At 34.3% G+C, this 20,594-nt stretch overlaps 1 protein-coding gene across 1 annotated transcript in view; it reads left to right on the top strand.

Moving 5' to 3' along the window:
• LOC115447928 (voltage-dependent calcium channel type A subunit alpha-1) overlaps positions 1–20,594 on the top strand; it is a 40,632-nt gene that overhangs the window by 7,973 nt on the left and 12,065 nt on the right. Inside the window, 30 exon segments of the mRNA XM_037444492.1 lie at positions 1,295–1,427; positions 2,711–2,850; positions 4,144–4,247; positions 5,158–5,313; positions 5,691–5,911; positions 6,462–6,565; positions 7,131–7,246; positions 7,317–7,376; positions 7,639–7,740; positions 8,770–8,967; positions 9,326–9,540; positions 9,616–9,828; positions 10,129–10,302; positions 10,535–10,591; positions 10,763–10,852; positions 11,852–11,958; positions 12,157–12,279; positions 12,574–12,753; positions 13,030–13,290; positions 13,611–13,754; positions 14,168–14,369; positions 14,561–14,725; positions 16,160–16,270; positions 17,819–17,902; positions 18,864–19,046; positions 19,134–19,225; positions 19,309–19,462; positions 19,533–19,660; positions 19,736–19,938; positions 20,011–20,222. Coding sequence (XP_037300389.1) covers positions 1,295–1,427; positions 2,711–2,850; positions 4,144–4,247; positions 5,158–5,313; positions 5,691–5,911; positions 6,462–6,565; positions 7,131–7,246; positions 7,317–7,376; positions 7,639–7,740; positions 8,770–8,967; positions 9,326–9,540; positions 9,616–9,828; positions 10,129–10,302; positions 10,535–10,591; positions 10,763–10,852; positions 11,852–11,958; positions 12,157–12,279; positions 12,574–12,753; positions 13,030–13,290; positions 13,611–13,754; positions 14,168–14,369; positions 14,561–14,725; positions 16,160–16,270; positions 17,819–17,902; positions 18,864–19,046; positions 19,134–19,225; positions 19,309–19,462; positions 19,533–19,660; positions 19,736–19,938; positions 20,011–20,222 — 4,432 coding nt within the window.

Raw genomic sequence — 20,594 nt, 5'->3', positions numbered from 1 at the left:
CTGATGAAGTCCGAAACGTTCGATTCCAACCAAGACTGCGTGGACCGAGCTTTATGACCCGGCGCCGAGTCTTGCTGGAAGGACCATACTTGGTTATTGAACATGGTGATGTTAAGGGGCTTAACTACCTTCTCAAGAATGGTATCTTGATACACTTGTGCCGATGTTTTGATACCTTTTTCACAAAAATATGGCTCAGTCACTCCTTCATAGCTAACACCCCACCAAACCATCACTGAAGTCGGATAATGTCCACGTTGCACTCTGTCGACTAATTGGGAAGCTTCCTTAGAGCTTTGAGCATAAATACGGTCATTTTGTTTGTTAAAATGTTGCTCAATTGTAAAAATTTTCTCATCCGTAAACAAAATTTTTCTGTGACCTCCCTTTGCGTACCGCTTCAGTAGTTGTTTCGATTTTACCACCCTATTCTTCTTTAAATTATCAGTTAAGAAATGGCCAGTGCGTCTCTTATAGGCTGCAAGTCCTAAGTCATCTTTTAAAATACGCGACATGGTTCTAGGTGCTATCTTCATTTCCCGAGATAAAATCTTTTGCTTTCGGACAGGATTTCTTCGAATTCTTTCCCTTACTGCTTTGACCACCTTTTTCGTACGAACACTACGTGGACGGCCAGATCTTTTTCTGTCACAAACAGAGGAGGTCTCATTGTACCTATTAATAGCCCGGTACACAAACATTTTACTAATACCAAGTGTATGGAGAGTTTTAAAAATTGCATTTGGCTCCATACCTACTTTGTGTAATGCTATCACAGCGATTCGGTTCTCTTTATCACCCCACACCATTTTAATATCGCAAAATATTTTACAATGTATTGGCGCCAAAATGAGAAAACACAATGAACAATCGTATAAAAATGACAGATTCGAAATTCAAATGTAATATTTTTTTATAATTAAGTGTAACAGTATTTATGGCCAGACTAAGTATACTGCGTTATTGAATAATTCATTTATATTTTATAGGGATCTCTATAAGATTCTAAATTCAAAAAGTTGACTGTCGATAGAATGAGTTGGAAGAACAATATTTCTGTTGAAATAAACACACAAATAAACTCAAATTACAACGACGTATGTACTCTATTTGATTAATAAATAAATTGGTTTAATTTTATTTTCAATTAATTCAATTAAGCTTTCAATAACAATTCGTTTGGTTCTTGTGTAGTAATCATAAGGAAAATGTTCCCCATTTTATCTTGTGTAAACAGAAAAACCAAAATGCATTAAAAACAATTGAAAAATCATAATATCGCATGTATTTTCAGGTATACAAAGTTCATCATCGAGTGGCCGCCCTTTGAGTACGCGGTGCTGCTTACCATCATCGCCAACTGCGTGGTGCTGGCGCTGGAGGAGCATCTGCCCAACGGCGATAAGACCATCTTAGCACAAAATTTGGTAAGATATAACTTTGCATCATAAAATGAAATAACTATTTCCAAAACCACCATTAGAACATACATACATACATACATACCATCACGCATTTTATCCCCGAAGGGGTATGCAGAGGCGCAACTAGGGCACCCACTTTTCGCCAAGTATGTTCCGTCCCATGATGTGATAGGGGGCGAGCCTATCGCCATATCGGGCACAAATTCCAGACTCCGGGCTCATACTGAGCAGAAAAACCCAAATATCACTTTGCCCGACCCGGGATTCGAACCCAGGACCTCAGAGCGCTATTGTACCTGACGTGCAATACAACTACGCCACCGAGGCAGTCTCAACCATTAGAACATAATTGCAGTTAATATGTTAACAACTATTAATCAAACAAAATATGTAATGGTAGAAACAAATACTACCAATGTGAAAATTTGGAAAGACGTTTGTTACAATAAGGGCCTGATTAACAATTTTTGAGTAAACACTTCTCGTCACATAGATTGTCGACTAAATAAACGGTAATAAAATTAGTGCTATGTAAAATAGCTGTTTAATGCGATAAATGACCAATAAAATTAACCTCAAGATTGTAAAACAGGCCCCTAATGTAATAAATGAATATATAAATTAGGTGGCTAAGTGCACAGCAATTGTTTAATTTGGTAGGCACCGCTATATGGCAGAAGCTGCAAGCTAAGACTAGTAAAATATTACAATAAGAAAATGCTTACTTGCAATAGGTTCTCCGGAAAATTTTGCGCAACGAAAAACAAATAATTGCATAATTTTTATATTTCATGATTATATTACATTTAAGGTGAATTTTTCAGTCATCAGATAAAGGTTATCCCAATATAGGTATTATTATCAGATTAAAGGTCAATCGACCAATATTGAATAGAACAACCTTAATCTAACCCTTGAAGAAATAATTTATATAATATAATACCAGCCCTATAATATACTGCTCACTGGTGAACACAGGTCTACTCTATTACTGAAAGAGTCTTAGTCCACCACGCTGGCCTAGTGCGGATTGGCAGACTTCACACACCCTTAAAATTCTTATAAAGAATTCTCGCAACTCTCACAACCTTTTTCTTTACCGTTAACGCGAGTGATAATTGACAATCAATACACAAGAAACTTCGAAAAGAAATGTGCGACTTGGCTTTTGAGCCTGTGGACATTCGTCTCGCTAGTCCGTTCCATTCCCAACTAGGCTATCATAGAAAGTATTTTATCAAATTAATAATACCTATTAATTAACCTGTAATTTCTGTTTGTTACAGGAAAACACCGAGGTGTACTTTTTAGGAATATTTTGCGTAGAAGCCTCATTAAAAATATTAGCATTAGGTTTTGTTTTACACAGGGGATCATACCTTAGGAACGTTTGGAACATAATGGATTTTTTCGTTGTAATAACTGGGTAAGTGGTTTTTATTATGTTTGTATGTATTGTGATGTGTAGAAGTATATTTTTCATTAAATTTGAATGGTTGTGCGAAGAATATGTGTACATTTTGTACCAAACAAAACATAGTTGTCATACGTATAGTCAAATGCTATAAGAAGTTGGTAGCACTATATAATATGGCGCTATCTTCGCATAAACATTCAAATGTAACATGTTACAAAATTGCAATATTGGGTTATTGGTCTACAACCTGTGTAGGTACTATAGAAAGCAGCAATTACTGAAATTGTCAAAATCATACACCATGGCGCCTACCTGGTAATCAAAATTAGGTATTTACTATTTATATACAATTTATCTCAAAATTATTAAACAAAATACATTGTGAAAAGGCACATATTAACTAAAAGTGCACTTTTGGCTGTAAATTGGGTTCTAAAACATTTGACATAAGTCTTGAATCAATTGGTCGAGAGTAATCAAAAAGTTAGGTGTTCGTAGGTGTAAAGGCTTAATTCAATACAGTATTGAATAAGAAATAACAAAAACTAGGTCGATGACGATATTCGCCGAATACAACGTGGACGTTGACCTGCGGATGCTGCGCTCGTTCAGAGTGCTCCGACCGCTCAAGCTCGTCTCGCGGATACCAAGTAATTCACAGTAATTGGCGAAACAGTTCACATAATACCTACCTTATTTGTAATAGAACGTTCTCGCTAGATGTTTTGGATTTTTGAATTTCGAACTTTTTGAATGTAGATAAAATAACACTAGCTATGGCAAATAGATTTTTTAAACTCATTAGTAAAGGAAATTGTAGAATTGTATTCTCGATATTTTTAATGACACGTTTCGTAATACAGTTTAGAATATGTGTGATTTAATTATTATTGAAGACGTTAAACGTAATTTTGATTAAGGCTACGTGTTGCATAATAGTTATTGCTATGATATTACGTTTTTGTGTATTGTGTAGGTACTTCCCAAATAAAAGCTAATACGTAAGAACTTAGTTAAAGAAGTGACTGTAGGTGTGACTAAATGATGGTGTATTTAGATTAAAATGCGCAAAGTTTAACATGATGATAATTAGATACACGATATTTAGAATGTAGCACTTTCATATCTCCATAATAATGAGACCTGTGCTTTAACAAAATTTTCTGTAGCACTTAAAACGAGTGCAGTATGTTTATAATCATGTTGGCCGAGAAGTGAATGAAGCACAGGTGTCAGTAGATGTTTTATTACTAAGCTAGTTGCTAGTTCAAGCTATAGTATTGAGTGATATGTGTTTGGCAGTATCATCACGCTGCTGCCATCACGCATCGCGCCCGCCGTCGACTTCAGGACCTTGCGTGCCATTAGGGTGCTGAGGCCCCTTAAATTAGTATCGGGCGTTCCTAGTGAGTTTTAGAACATTTATAGTGTAGTTACTGATAGTGTCATTAGTTACTGCTGTTGCATTTATCTTTACTTCTACTAGTGTTGGAGTAAATATTCCGACTTATTTACTCTTGCCGGCTATACTCTTGGTGCTTTTAGCCGATCACTTATAGAGCTACTATAAATGATTGTAAATGAATGTGACAGCATTAGCGTCTTCATGTTTCTGCACGAATGATTTTGTATTTCATTTTATAATCACTGTGTCAAGTTAATCTCATGTTTCTTGTTAGCATTATTTTCAGTCTTACATCAACTTTACTTCGTACAGTTACCTCCCAAATAATACAGTAGGTATTATATACTTATATTTTCCAACATACATTCTTACGAATTATTTTGTCATAATTTTAAAATATTGGTTCTATTGGCTATCAGCATTGGTCAGTTTTAAAGTTTATTTCAAAACGCTTATCATAAATTTAATTCAGTTCCAAAATTCATGTTTTTCCAAACTTTTTCATTCAAATCAAACATTTTATTTTTCATGCATTCCCTTTACTTGTAAACTTTATCTTATGTATTTTCAATAATATCATATCTAGATACTAAATATTTTTATTATTTATTGTAAATTGGGCAACTAAAGCCCCAACATATAACACAAAAATTAAATAAATTAACTTTTAAAATATAACTTAAGAATGAGTAAATTGCAGTTTATATGTTTATAATTAAAATATATCAAAAAATTATCTGTTGTTATTTAATTTAAGAATTATAATAAACAGTAGATACTTGATACATCTTTTCGGGTAAAAATCGTAATTGGTAAATAATTAAAATTTGCAAAATCAACTGTCAAAGTTTATAAGTAAAGGGATAAAACACATTATCGGCTCTCAATTGACAAATTAAATTTGTGCATAGGTCTACAAGTTGTGTTGAAGTCCATCATCAAGGCGATGGCGCCGTTGCTGCAGATTGGCCTGTTGGTGCTTTTCGCGATAGTTATCTTCGCCATCATCGGCCTCGAGTTCTACTCGGGGGCGCTGCATAAGACTTGTTATAATTTAGAAGATATTAGTAAGTCTTTTTTTTTATTATTTGTGTGTGGGACAGATTTGCCTGTTAATGAATTATTAAGGATTAGTAAATTGTATCCCAAAAAAATAAAACAAGGACTAATAGATAAAAACTGTCATATTCTATGGCTGTAACTTTTGCATAACATGATGACGTAGAGCCTAGGCACTACTACATAGAAAGTTAAAAATGTATACGAATCTAGATTTATATTTACGACATTATTCTTCTATACACATTTAAACACCAACACCATTGCCAGTTTGTCTTTTAATAAGTGGATAAATTATCAATTGAATTTATCGATTTAGAAACATTTGACAGTATTTAGCAGGTGTTTTTGAATTGCCATATTATAACTATTTTTTCTTCACCAGGTGAAATAGTATATGAAGGCGAGAATGCGCCGCCGTGTAACGCCGACAATGAGTCAGTGGCTCCGTACGGGGCGAACGTGTGCAAGTACGAGATCAGCACATGTTTAGAGAAGTGGGAGGGGCCGAACAGGGGGATCACGTCGTTTGACAACATCGGCTTCGCTATGCTCACCGTCTTCCAGTGCATCACCATGGAGGGGTGGACGGCCATCCTCTATTGGGTATTTAAATTTGACATTTTGCTGGCTGGTTGAAATTCTTTTTTTAAAAACCTGCTGTTCTTTTTTGATATCGAATTTAAACATTTAGAAATTATGTTCCACGTTTGAAATAAGGTTATAAAGTCATACTAACTTCTCAAACGATTCTCCACTAACCTCCCCTTTTTCCATAAATGAATTGTACTAAAATAATATCAGAACCTTTTGAACTCTGATTAATTTTTGATATCCCATAATGTAGGTTCTGGTCTAGTCTGGTTGATCTGCTTTTAATAATTATTCATATCAATGATCAAAGGTCTTTATACGTAATGAAGGATTACACAACATAGTTTCAATGTTCAGTGCTTAAATTATTTAACATTTATTTAACGAACTCACATTTGCAAAGTGTGAATGACTTATTTAAAAGAAATTGTAGTTAAATACATTTGTAAAGATATAAACGACGGCTACTACCCATCTTTTATTCTCGCAAGTAATTCAACTGGTTTTTTTCTTTTAAAGCCTTTCATAGAACGCTAAAATGCTATTCATCTTTTTCTTTCAGACGAATGACGCGCTAGGCAGTGCGTTCAACTGGATTTACTTTGTGCCTCTCATAGTATTGGGTTCATTCTTTATGCTCAACTTAGTTCTCGGTGTCCTTAGCGGGTAAGTTTTCGCAAATTCAATGTACTCATATTATACCAATTTCACCATATACTTACTGTTCGTAATTTGAACAATAAAAGGCCATTTCTCATCGTTTTCTTTTTTTAAAATGTCTTGTTTTTTCTTTTCGTTTTTAATTGTTTATTGCTATCTCTCTTATTTTTAATTTATTTTGAACCATATCATGCATGCAGTGAGTTCTCTAACGAAAGAGGTCGAGTCGAGCGTCGCGCTCAGTTCGTTAAAGAAAGAGCTCGACAGCTGTTCAATCAAGATTTTACTGCCTACCTCAACTGGATAACAGAAGCAGGTCAATAAATGTTCTAATCGTCAGAAATGTAAATGCTAAGGTGTATCGCTAGGTGTAGATTATCAAATCTTCTGTATCTGTAAAGAAGATTATTGGGTATTAGTAGATTACTCTACGTATCTTCATTCTACTTCCATTATATTGAATCATGTGCGTTAACATTCTATATATCATTCATTTTCAGAATATTCAATCACATTTCATTCAGAAAGTAGATGTGCTAGATGGATTATCATTTTCATGCTATTTTTACAGTGAGTTCGCTAAAGAAAGAGAGAAAGTAGAAAATAGACAAGAATTTCTTAAGATAAGGCGACAGCAGCAACTTGAGAGAGAGCTCAATGGTTATGTTGAGTGGATATGTAAAGCCGGTAGGTAATAATACAATAAAATAAGAAAATATTGAGGAAGAAGATAATACTAATAGTAATTATTTTACAGAGGAAGTAATATTAGCAGAAGAAAGAACAACAGAGGAAGAGAAAATGCATATTATTGAAGGTAATAATTCAGTTTATATATCAACACTCTTCTTTCCTTATAAAATAGTATATTTATATTTTACTTGAGAAACTGTATATATATCGTCATTACTCAAATAATAATGCATACTTCATTTATATTTTATGAGTTTTCACTGTAATAATATTATGCATGGGCCTTTCCTTTGTCGTGCATAATCATATAACCTATTGAAAAGGATTAATGATTTTATTAGTACTACATATTGTTAAAAATTATAAAATCGTATCTCATTTTCTAGCACGGAGAAGAGCAGCGGCCAAAAAGAAGTTAAAAAACTTAGGGAAGAGTAAAAGCACTGACACAGAAGAGGAAGAACAGGACGAAGACTGCGGGGACGACGGTCAGTACACTCCCTCATTTGTAACGAATGATCACGTCTGTGTTGTATTGTGTGTCATTTACGTTCACCTACGTTTCCAACAATAATTTCTTTTACCTTCGTTTAAACGTTACTTTGATTATTTCTTGGATCCTTCATTTATAAATTAAATGCATGTTTATTAGTTGTGAGTCTTATTTTACCCAAATTTTATTGAATTATTAACAAATATTAATTTCGTTTAGTTCTAAAACAGTTAATGTAGTAACACCGTTGCAAAAACTTCTGCAATGTACCATAAAAAATTTCATGATTGTTGCATGATACAACTCTTTACTCATTCTCATCCATTAAGTATTCGTACTCTATTTGTGTGTTGGTTGTTTACAGTTCCAAAGAAAAAGCAAGGTATGGGATCAAGCGTGATTCTGGTAGAATATTCCTTTCCATCTTCTTTGTAGTCGAAATAGACTAGATTTAGTTTTAGGGTAGTACCCTTCTCTGAACCAACCTTCGCACGTCTCTACGTAAACAAACTTCAGAATAGCCACCTATTTTGAGGTTTACAGTGCTTTCCAAACTAATGTTTATTTACTTATTGTTATCAATTAAAAAAATATTTTATTTGGAACGTACAGACGTTGTTAAACCAATCAGGCATCCTTTGCTTTTCTTCTGTCTATCTGTTTATGTTTATCTGTCCTTTCTAAAGCTTTTATTTTGGATTTCTTACGTACTTTAAAGTTACCTTAAAACGTGGCTCTGTGTATTACTAAGGATAACAATAGTCTCAAAAAAGAACTGATATAAGAATGCAACACTGATGACATGTCGATGCAATTTTGTCATACTTGAGATTGAGTTTAATGTTTTGAGTGAAATGTGATAGCGCTAATGTAACCCGTGTCGTTGCGTAGGTGCGCTACCCCTGTAAAGGCTAGATATGATACGATTAGTTGTATGGTATTACCATCCTTTAGCATCTATTAAAATAAATAGCTGTTCTCAATAATTTATACAAGAAATTTGACTTATTTTGGTTTGCAACAGGTTTTTTGAAAAGCAAGTCGCGATCAGCGGGCAAGTGTGCAAACTTTTGGCGCGCCGAGAAGAGGTTTCGGTTTTGGATCAGACATACGGTGAAGACTCAGTGGTTTTACTGGTTCGTCATCGTATTGGTGTTCTTCAACACGATATGCGTTGCCGTCGAGCATTATGACCAACCTATGTTTCTTACTTCGTTTTTATGTAAGTTTATTAAATATTATCCCCAAACATCGTTTTATATTTCTAGCTAACCGTCCGTACACCCTAATGGACATGTTAGGGTGTAGGGACGCAAAAGTCTTGTTCAAGCATGTCATGGAAAGAATTTGGGCGACTTTTTACTGCAGATCGTATGCTTGACGCCAATTCCCTTTGGGAGTTCTATTCCTGGACAAATTGCGTAAATAAAAGTGAAAGCTAACCTACGATTTCAAACTCCCGGTCAACGACTTATACACTTTGCTACAAGACCAAGGAAATAGTAATAACACTTTGTAATATATCAAAAAATATTTTTTTTTGTATTTGTAAGAAACTAATATGTATTTGTTTTTCCCAGATTATGCCGAATTTGTGTTCCTTGGTTTATTTATGATGGAAATGTGGGTGAAGATGTACGCGCTAGGTCCACGAATTTACTTCGAATCTTCATTTAACCGTTTCGACTGTGTTGTCATATCCGGCTCCATCTTCGAGGTCGTCTGGTCGGAGGTCAAGGGCGGTTCCTTCGGTCTTTCTGTTCTAAGAGCGCTGAGATTGTTGAGGATATTTAAGGTCAGCATAACTCTACAATATGATATTTGTCAAATGTCAATATAACAAGATAATTACTCAACCTTTTTTTTCCAGGTCACAAAATATTGGAAGTCGCTAAGGAACCTAGTGATATCTCTCCTGAATTCAATGAGATCCATCATCTCTCTGCTGTTTCTTCTCTTCTTGTTCATTCTTATATTTGCTCTACTTGGCATGCAGCTGTTTGGAGGACAGTTTAATTTCGAAGATGGTACTCCAGCTACGAATTTCAACACCTTTCCGATCGCGTTACTAACTGTCTTCCAGGTAAGAATGATATATTCTTACTAAATTGTTATACCGCAACATCTAGCTTCACGTTAAATATCCGTATCAATGGATGGAGAGATACCGTTGCTTGTTCTTCTTTAAGTTATAAACTCACAGTATCTTTCGTGCGCTTAGCTTAAAATATTTTTTGATAAAACGTTTTTTTATTTTTTTTTTCGACTAGCAGCTACCAAGATTACCAAATGGGTATCTATTGATAATTCTTTTAAAATAGACCATTAAAACTTGGACTTTATTGCTTAAAATCACGTTGTAAGTAACCATTAATGATTACAGATCCTCACGGGTGAAGATTGGAATGAAGTGATGTATGACGGTATCCAATCTCAGGGCGGCATCAAGAAGGGAATGATCTACTCGTTGTATTTCGTCATTCTTGTATTGTTTGGCAACTACACGTTACTGAACGTGTTTCTTGCCATCGCTGTCGACAATTTGGCAAATGCTCAGGTGTGTAAACCTCCTTATTAATATTTTGTTGTAGTTGATTTATAATAATTGTGACGCATTTTACCATTTATATATTGAGAATGTTAAAATGTTCGTAATAATTTAAATAATCGACTACAGCAAATCATTGATGTTTGTGAAAGCTAAACGGGTGTTTTGTGCCAATAACGCGATGTTCACTTGTAAATCTGACGCCGCTTGTCGTGTAAATGTTGCATTTCTGTACTTCCAGGAGTTGACAGCGGCTGAGGAAGAGCAAGTAGAAGAGGACAAAGAAAAACAACAGCAAGTAAGTACACGCTCTGAATACAGCTCCAAAGTATTCATCCTCTGATGCTTTAAAGTTTATTTGATAGATTCACATTTTCAAAGTCATAGCATGTTCCACTCAAACACGAGCACTTCCTATGGAAATCTATGATGATACGATATTGTATATCAATCTGTTCCGGATAATTAGGAGCTGGAGAAAGAGATGGGTGCATTACACGCAGTTGATGGGACTCCACCGCGTGTAGACTTAAGTCCCACTTCGTCAACGAGTAGGAAGGTAAAACGAAGCTAGGCAATGGCGGCTTAGCTATGCTTACGTATGCGATGGTGTCGACTATATAATATTGTTGATATATCACATCATTTATCGCAATTGTAACTAAAAAAATTTCAGCGATTGCAAACTTTTACTCATGCTTGCAGAACTTCTTTGATTCTATTCCTTTTCTAGAAACATCTCACTCACGATAAAATATCGACAATATTACTGTCGCAACTGGGTCGATGTTGCTTGTGTGAAAGCAAACCGTTAGGTGTATATGTAAATCTCTTATTTTTTATGATCTCTAGATGGCTAATTCGTTTGTGGGTACCTTATTCCTTAGTTTCATTTACGTTAGGCACCACACATATTGTGATTCACTAGTACGGATCATGTATTTGTGATTTTTTATCATTTGCTTTTACTTTTCCTTCTTTTAGATTTAGATGCACATGTTATACATATATTTTTTACTTGTTACTAAATAATAAATTACACGACCATTCCTTTCGCTTCCTAACCAGAATTTTATTATAATAGAGGTACTTACTGCTTCCATATTCATGATTTACAAATATGATTAACGTGTAAATAGTTTTTTTTATGTGATTTTAGTAACCAATTAACTATCTAATATTTTAATAAGGGAACCGTATGAAACATGAGCATGTATTTGTTATTTATTTTAACAGTATAATTAAAACTCTTTTTGTAGTTTATTTATGTATTAATTTTAAAGATATTAATATTATTAGGCAACGTTAAACCTTAATGAAAAACAATTACTTAGAAAAGTACTTACGTCAATAATTTTTTAGTGCTTTCTTTAGCTTATTATAAAATCTTCAGTTGATAAATGATTATAATCGATGAACTCATTATTTACAATTTAACAAGTTGTTTGTATTGCGGCTTATTGTAATTCTAAACGTAGGAGTCATATCTATACAAAATTTTGTAGAATTTTATCCATTTGAGTTTCACGTTGTGTAAAATATCATCTTGGAATTACAGAACAAAAAGAAAGAAGAGGCCAAAAAGGAAGATGAAGAAGAGATACCAGATGGACCAAAACCAATGCTGCCATATTCGTCCATGTTTATTTTGACACCTACTAATCCGTAAGTAACAACATAAGTAAATCACTAAATATATTGTACGTGCCAAAACTCAAATACCGATTGTTAATGTGTAAAATAACTTGATAATTATTGAATAAAAAAGTTGCATGTAAAACCCACCACTAAAACCAAAGTTATTCTTGTTGATCTAATGATGAGTTCCTATATCTCACTTTGAAAAAATTACTTTGTTCACAGAATTAGGCGAGGCGCACACTGGGTTGTAAATTTAAGATATTTTGATTTTTTTATTATGGTAGTTATATGCATGAGTTCGGCGGCTTTAGCAGCTGAAGATCCCGTAGATGAAGATAGTGGCAGGTGAGTGATTTTACTATTTACATTATTATGATTTCGTGTTACTCGATTCTTTTTCATATCAGATGTTATATGTACATTTATTGAGCAACAAACCTTTCAAATAGTTACATGAAGTTTCCTCACATCTCTTCTGTCATATCTTTCTGTCTCGGATAACTGAACACAGACTTATTACCTCTGTTTTAAGACTTGAATGTGCTTTCAGATACCCGTTGTAGCTCTATATTGCTATTTCAGTTTTGTTACACCTAAATTATTCTATTTTCCACTAATAAGTACTTCATTAATCCATAGAAATAAAATCCTGAACTACTTCGACTACGCGTTCACGGGCGTGTTCACCGTGGAGATGCTGTTGAAGATTGTCGACTTGGGCATCCTGTTCCACCCGGGCGCGTACTTACGCGACCTGTGGAACATCATGGATGCCGCTGTCGTTATATGCGCCCTGGTCAGCTTCGGTTTTGAAATCGGGTCAGTTGTTGCATTCATTTACGAAACAATAAAAGTCTTTACTATTTAGAAGCTCTGTCGGATAAAATTACAATAATAATATTTATATAATGTGGTATTTTTTTTATTTGTTTTGTTACTGTTTATCGTCTACTGGTAATCCGAAATGATAAGTAAAATAAACAATGCTTCTATAAATTTTCTTTCTATTTTGCCCAATATACAGATGTCTAAATCGCGCTGTTCGTTCTGCATAATTAGGCCTCATACTAAAATCAATATTTTTAATTGTTTCAGAGGCGTGAGGGCGGGACAGAATTTGTCCACAATAAAATCGTTAAGAGTGTTACGTGTGTTAAGACCGTTAAAAACTATAAAACGGGTTCCAAAGTTAAAAGCAGTGTTTGACTGTGTCGTGAACTCTCTAAAGAACGTCATCAACATTCTCATTGTGTACATATTGTTTCAATTCATATTTGCTGTAATCGCAGTTCAACTTTTTAATGGTAAATTTTTTTACTGCAATGATATCAGTAAGAACACGAAAGAAGACTGCCAGTGAGTATAATTTTGATTTTTCATATCGCAACAGCATTTCAAGCAAAAGCGTCTTTGTATCAAAAATTCTATAGTGATGTAATTAATCTTTATGCGTTGTAAACTCTATTGTTTATAACATTAATGTTATTCATTGATTTACATTAAACATTATTAATAATTTTTGGAATTCTAAAATTCAAAGTAAAAACGCATTATTGTTACATTATCGCTAAACAAAACACTTCACTCCGTCAATGCTACATTAAAACAAAACAAAATGTTCTGTCCCATTGAGACTATTAAATCCAAATTCTAACAAACGTACTATAATGTTTCAGAGGGACGTATTTCATGTACGAATCGAACAGCCTGCTGCCGAAACTACAGAAGCGTACGTGGACGACGCAATCCTTCCATTACGATAACGTCGCTTCGGCGATGCTCACGCTGTTCGCGGTGCAGACGGGGGAGGGGTGGCCACAGTAAGTAGCTAACGTGGTGGTCGGCGTAAGCGACGAACGTAACGTGACAAACACAATCAAAACAACGGAATACCTGGTTGACTCTTGGAGTCTGTGACGGGGCGCGATGTAATTTTGCGTCGAATACCGTCTCTTTTTGTTATGTCTCGTTCGTTTTTCACGTTGGATACCTCGTAAGGTTGGAGTGTTACAAGAGATTGAAATGGATAGTAAATGATTTTGATATCTATAGATGATGATAACGAGGTTATTTTTTTTCAATTCTATCATTGTTGTATTTGACCGATATTAAGAAGTAGGATCTGTGAAAGATGGATGACAAAGAAGATTTGTTGTGTGGTTCAATATGTTAATGAACATATTTAAACAATATTATTCAGTCAATGTTATTCAATAAATCTCTTTGTTTCCAGAGTTTTACAAAATTCAATGGCCGCCACGTACGAAGAACGGGGACCCATACAAAATTTTCGAATAGAAATGTCCATATTTTATATCGTTTACTTTGTGGTATTTCCATTCTTCTTTGTTAACATATTCGTAGCTCTGATAATTATCACATTTCAAGAGCAGGGTGAAGCGGAGTTGCAAGATGGTGAAATTGATAAGAATCAGGTAATTAACAAAATATAACAATAATCTACCGCAACCAGTGGCAAGACAAAAACATTGATAGAAAATTTTAAAAAAAAATGCCAATGCTGCCAATGTTTTCCTCTGAAGTCTATTCCTAAACATAATTATAACATGAAAACTTCCTGGTACTAGCACCAAAGCTATATAATGAATGCAATGTTTATTTTCAGAAATCATGTATAGACTTTACGATAGAAGCACGACCTCTGGAGAGGTATATGCCAAGCAAAAGGGCAAGTTTTAAGTACAAAGTGTGGAGAATAGTAGTCTCTACGCCCTTCGAGTACTTCATCATGACTCTCATTGTCCTCAACACACTGTTGCTCATGATGAAGGTACGTATCCATCGACGCTTCTCTGTGTTAGATTTATTGTACCAAATAAGATAACTACGACAATAAGTTAAGGAATTAAAACTGATAAACACTTGCTCGAAAGTGATCAATCAAATACATACAAAACTAAAGCACCATCAATGTGGAAAGTAGAATATGATCACTTAATCAAGGTAGTTGTTGATTAAGATTAGTCGAATCACGAGGCACACACGATGATGGAAATAGATTAGTAACAAGTCCTTGTTCACTGAAGCTTGCACTCAACACATCAAACATTTTTACATACGAGTAATTCAATCCTCAGTATAGTTTGGATTATTATATGTATGTGTAATTTTGATATGATGTTTAAGATGTAATACGTGTTGGCACCAATTGTCCAGATTAGCTATATATGTATAATTATTTCATGTACACATATTGTCATTATATTCTAACATTATCACATCAGATTTGGCACACATCTAGTACTGCCTAAACGAAACTAAATTTACTGACGCTACACACACACAACACACACAAACATTCAGTATGTACGTGATTATCTAAACCAGTATATACTGCATCGGAATGCGACGTATCTAAAACAACATCAGAGCCTATCCCTAATGTATCGCCGATATGTTGTTTATTTTAATCCTACTTTTATTTTTCTGTTGAGTGATCCTCTCGTGACTCCTTGCTTGCTGTTCATGATATATGTATGTATCAATGTTACTGCACGGTATACCTTTCCTTTCGGCACATTTATGGCATACACACACAAAAACATATTGTTGACTGGTGCTTGTGAATGCACATCTCTGAAATCGGTCAGGAAGTGGCATGAGCCATATTATGTGTTGTTTGTGTTGCATGGTTCTTATCTAACATCTTTTCTAAATTTCTTTATGTGGAAATTTTGCATGCTTGGTGGAATGGCCGACTGCCAGGCGTGATTTCGTGGCTATGGGCTGCTTCATATATGATTTATATTGGATAAAACTAATACCAAAGTAATAAAAACATTTAAATAAACGCAATAGCTACTAACCAAATTATCTTCATTAATAATTGTCATATTACTAATTGAACATTTTCAAATTGCACTTACATGGAATCAAGGCTTTCATTTCACCGTGTCCCTGTCAATTTTGTTCCCTTCGCTGACATTACAAGAGGTGTCCGCACATGTCATTGAGTCAGTGGTCACATTCCTTACAATTTATCATCCTTATGACATCAGCTGTTTAATGTGAATTCCTACCAAAGAATAACAGTAGTATATACGTGTGAACCTACATCATTTCTATACAATTTCCATTATGTACCTACATGACAATGTGATACCTACCTATACTTGCTTTAAATTGTTATCTGAAATAACAAAATATGTATTTTCATTGCCTTGGGTTTATCCCTTACGCCCGGCACTTCATCACAATACGGCAGTACTATAATCAAAATGACCTCTACGCGGATATCCTCAAGTATTCGAATATGGGGTTTACTGGAATGTTTTCTGTGGAAACGGTGTTGAAAATCATCGCTTACGGTGTCAAAGTAAGTACACAAACACGCAGTTTAATGACACGTTAGGTCACTTTATGAACATCGAATATAGAACAGGTACAAATGTACTCTTTCTGTTACTAACATTGTTGCTTTGTCTACTTACATGACTGTATGGGAATATTTCCAGCCGAGTAAACATCCTTTCCTAAGTACCCAATTCTAGTTTCTCTCTAATGGTGATAATTGTACGAATATTATTTGCAATTGTGTAGCATGGCTTTGTACTCCTGCTGCATGCGGCACTAGTGTGTATACACGGCTTAATGATGCTCTAATGTGATTTTCCACTGTTAAGATTTCCTCTTCGCTGTGATTGGAGGTAAGTTGTTATAGATTAAGCGGGAACCTTCCAGCGTTCTTCTGTGATGACGGTACGTATGACATTATTGATTTTATAATTAATTCTAAACAAAAAAATAAATGCAGCGTTTCTCACGTTTGCCTGTCGCATGATTGTCAGTACGGCATGTCTGCATGTGAATTGTAATCCACTTATGTAACACCATAACGGTCAACTGTTAGCTCATGAGGACAACAACCAAACCTAACACACACACACACAAAAACAAATGATGAAATCACCTTAACATATAATACGATAATAAAAATAAAAGTTTTTATAGATGAAGATCGATAGAACAATCATTTTAGATAAACCAAGTCAAATGCTCGAATGTAATATGAAATTGAAATTTATTATCTGAAATATTATAACCTATCACGAAATAGATCGGCAAATATTGATTTGAAATATGTCTTGCATTTGACTTTGAAAATGTTTGCTAATATTTTTGCGTTGAGGTTAAATATTATTGGTATTGGTTTTGTGGTAGTTTCACGAGGCCCCACCAGTACTCATGGACATATTAACATTCATGAATCTCGTCTTTACGATCTTCTTCCTTCTCGAGACTGTCCTGAAGCTGATCGCCTTCGGGTGTACGGTAAGAATTTGACACCGTTTGAACATTTTTTTTTAGTTTTTAAAAATACATTTTCTTTATCCGCGTTTCACGGTTTTTGATTTTTACAATGAATTTGTTTTTGATAACTCGCTGGACCGTGAATTTTGTGTGTAAGTGCAAATATTAAACGGAAATGTACCCATCAATTAACTTATACTAACAAAGTTAAATATTTGCGCCTACACTTTCATTATTTATAAATAATATTTAGATTAGAATTTAATATTCAATATTGACTTGAATATATTTGAATCTAGACTCATTTTTTAGAGTTAATGAGATTATGCTTAATTTGGTAACAAAAAATATAGGATCTAAGTGCATTACATTTTTTAGAATGATACGCAATAAATTTTTAAACTTTTAATAGTTAAAACAAATTGAAGAGAGACATTCCTAATCCCATCCTTAATCGATTTCATCGAATATTCCCACTAATAGAAAGTGTACATTTGTATGACCTTGTCTTTTTAATGATTAAAACTTCGAATATTCTTATATTATTTTATGATATTTTTATTGAATTTCATATAGTTGTGAATGGGGTGTTAATCTGTTTTCCTGTTTGCAGAATTTTTTCAAAGATCCGTGGAATACGTTTGATTTCATTACGGTCATTGGAAGTATTATTGACGCTCTCATCATGGAGTTTGGCGTGAGTATAAACTATTTATCATTGAACCTCTCCATCTTGTTGACTCTTAAATGATTTTATCTTTGCCTTCACTCACACCCCATTTGTGGCAATGCGTTTTATTTTTATAAGAATGTAAAGGGTATATCCTGATTGCAGACTGACCTTGCCGAAAACTGTGCTGACATATCGTGTCAGCAGGTAACGAAAACAAAAGTTTGATTGCTAGGAAATATTAGATTTTTTGTACCGGACTGTTCATTGGTTTAGACAGTGTGTACATACGTACTGTTGGAAAATGATTTAATATTATGTAGTGCTAGAACTATTAGCATATCATTAGGAAGTCTAGAAGTTTCGTAGTTCATAACCGTACAATTTGTTTGGTAGGGAACATAATTGTTGTTGGGGTTTGTTTTAGATATTATGACAAGAGTAAACAATATTTGTCATGATTCCCTAGAAAATATTTACATTGCCTTGATAATTATACTTAGATTTATTATAATTGTGTGACAAATGTTAAATAGTCAATGTTGGTTTCAATTATAGAATTATAAAGTAGATAAGTCGAAGAGATTTTCATTTTGTCCGTTCCACATACTTGTTTTTTTGTGTTATTTTTCCAATTCTCCTGTACTAGACTTTACTTACTAGCTATACTTATTTTTGTATTATCGCTAGAAAGATACATATTATTTTACATATATAAAATATATATTGTGCCTGAAAGAACTGCTTAATAAAATCATTACGATACGCAGCGTGCTAAATTAAACATCATAAAATTTTGTAACTGATTAAAACATTTTTTAAATGAAAGTCAAATATTACATTTCGTAGTCTTCTTGAGCAATTGAAAGATTTTGCTTACTATCCATAACTTATATTTGAATATCAATAAATGTATAATTTAGCACCTGTATGAAACATAAATACATACATAGTCCCGCATGTTTGTCACACCATTGCCGATTTGTAGGAGAACACTTTCAACGTCGGATTCCTCCGCCTGTTCCGGGCCGCGCGACTGATCAAGCTGCTCAGACAGGGATACACCATTCGGATACTGCTCTGGACATTCGTGCAGAGTTTCAAAGCCTTACCCTACGTGTGCCTTCTCATCGCGATGCTATTCTTCATCTACGCCATCATCGGGATGCAGGTCAGTTTCATACTTAAAAGTATAAGCATATGTAGTATATTATTATAAAGAGAATGATAATGAGGTAATTCTTCAAATTGTTTACAGGTGTTTGGCAATATAGAATTAACGTCCGAAACAGATATTAACAGACATAACAACTTTCAAACATTCATCCAAGCACTCATGCTTTTGTTCAGGTAATGAAACGATACTGATACTTCAGAAGTATTAATTATGGTTCTTAAATCATTATACCTTTTGCTAATTATTTTATGTTCAGGTGTGCCACGGGTGAATCGTGGCCGAATATAATGTTAGCGTGTCTGAAGCCAGCGAAGTGCGATAAAGCGGCGGGCAAGTCACCATCAGAAATTTGCGGGAGCACCCTTGCCTACGCCTACTTCGTCTCCTTCATATTCTTCTGTTCTTTTCTTGTAAGTATTCTGGATAATCATAATATATTAAATTGTTGACGTATTTTAATACAATATAACTCTTTGCCAGATGTTGAATTTGTTCGTTGCCGTCATTATGGATAATTTTGACTACTTAACGAGGGATTCGTCCATCCTCGGCGCGCATCATCTTGATGAATTTGTTAGGATATGGGCAGAATATGATCCAAACGCCACGTAAGCTTGCATTCTATGTAATGAGCATTGTACGTATATACTTAAACTGTAATATGTAATCAATGTGTATTTCAGGGGTAAGATCCATTACACAGAAATGTATGATATGTTAAAAAATATGGATCCACCACTGGGGTTTGGTAACAAATGTCCAAATAGACTAGCGTATAAAAAGCTTATTAGAATGAATATGCCCTTAGATGATGAAGGAAAAGTTAATTTTACGACAACACTTTTTGCCTTAATACGAGAAAATTTAAACATCAAGATGAGATCAGGTAAGTAATAATACTCTTTTATTAATATTCTATGACCAAACTAAGAAGCTAAATTATAAAACGTTGCAATAGCCGAAGAGATGGATCAGGCGGACGAAGAATTAAGAGAAACTATAACGCACATATGGCCACTACAATCGAAGAAGATGCTTGATTTGCTGGTGCCTCGAAACGATGTACTCAATGCTGGGAAATTGACTGTAGGGAAGATCTATGCAGGCCTTTTGATACTAGAGAGCTGGAAATCGACGAGGTTTGGTCAAACAGAGAAGCAGGGTGTTCCGGTAAGTAGTTTAGCGCTTACCTACGCACGAACACTTTTGTTGATTATGTATTGTTTTGTATTAATACTTATGTGTATCTTAATAAATTATCTATATAAACAAACAGCAGGAACAGTAGAACCAAATGAAGCCAGAGTATATTCGTGTGGCTTTTGCCCATTGTGTATACATTTTGAAAACTTTTTTGTAATTTTGAGCCAAATGTAAGCATTACGTGGGTAGGTAATAATACTACACATTTACAAGTAGTGTTTGTTGATGGCCCCTTATAATTCCCCACATTAGATTACAATTCGAAATATTCTAGTTAGTTAAATAGTGTTGGTTGTGTTGTCTATATGTGGATGTATTGTTGTGTGCAATATAAAACTT

The sequence above is a fragment of the Manduca sexta genome, chromosome 28 (assembly GCF_014839805.1).
Source record: "Manduca sexta isolate Smith_Timp_Sample1 chromosome 28, JHU_Msex_v1.0, whole genome shotgun sequence".
Taxonomy (NCBI): domain Eukaryota; kingdom Metazoa; phylum Arthropoda; class Insecta; order Lepidoptera; family Sphingidae; genus Manduca; species Manduca sexta.
The sequence above is the reverse complement of the archived record's forward strand: the minus strand, read 5'-3'. Positions and strand labels throughout refer to the sequence as shown.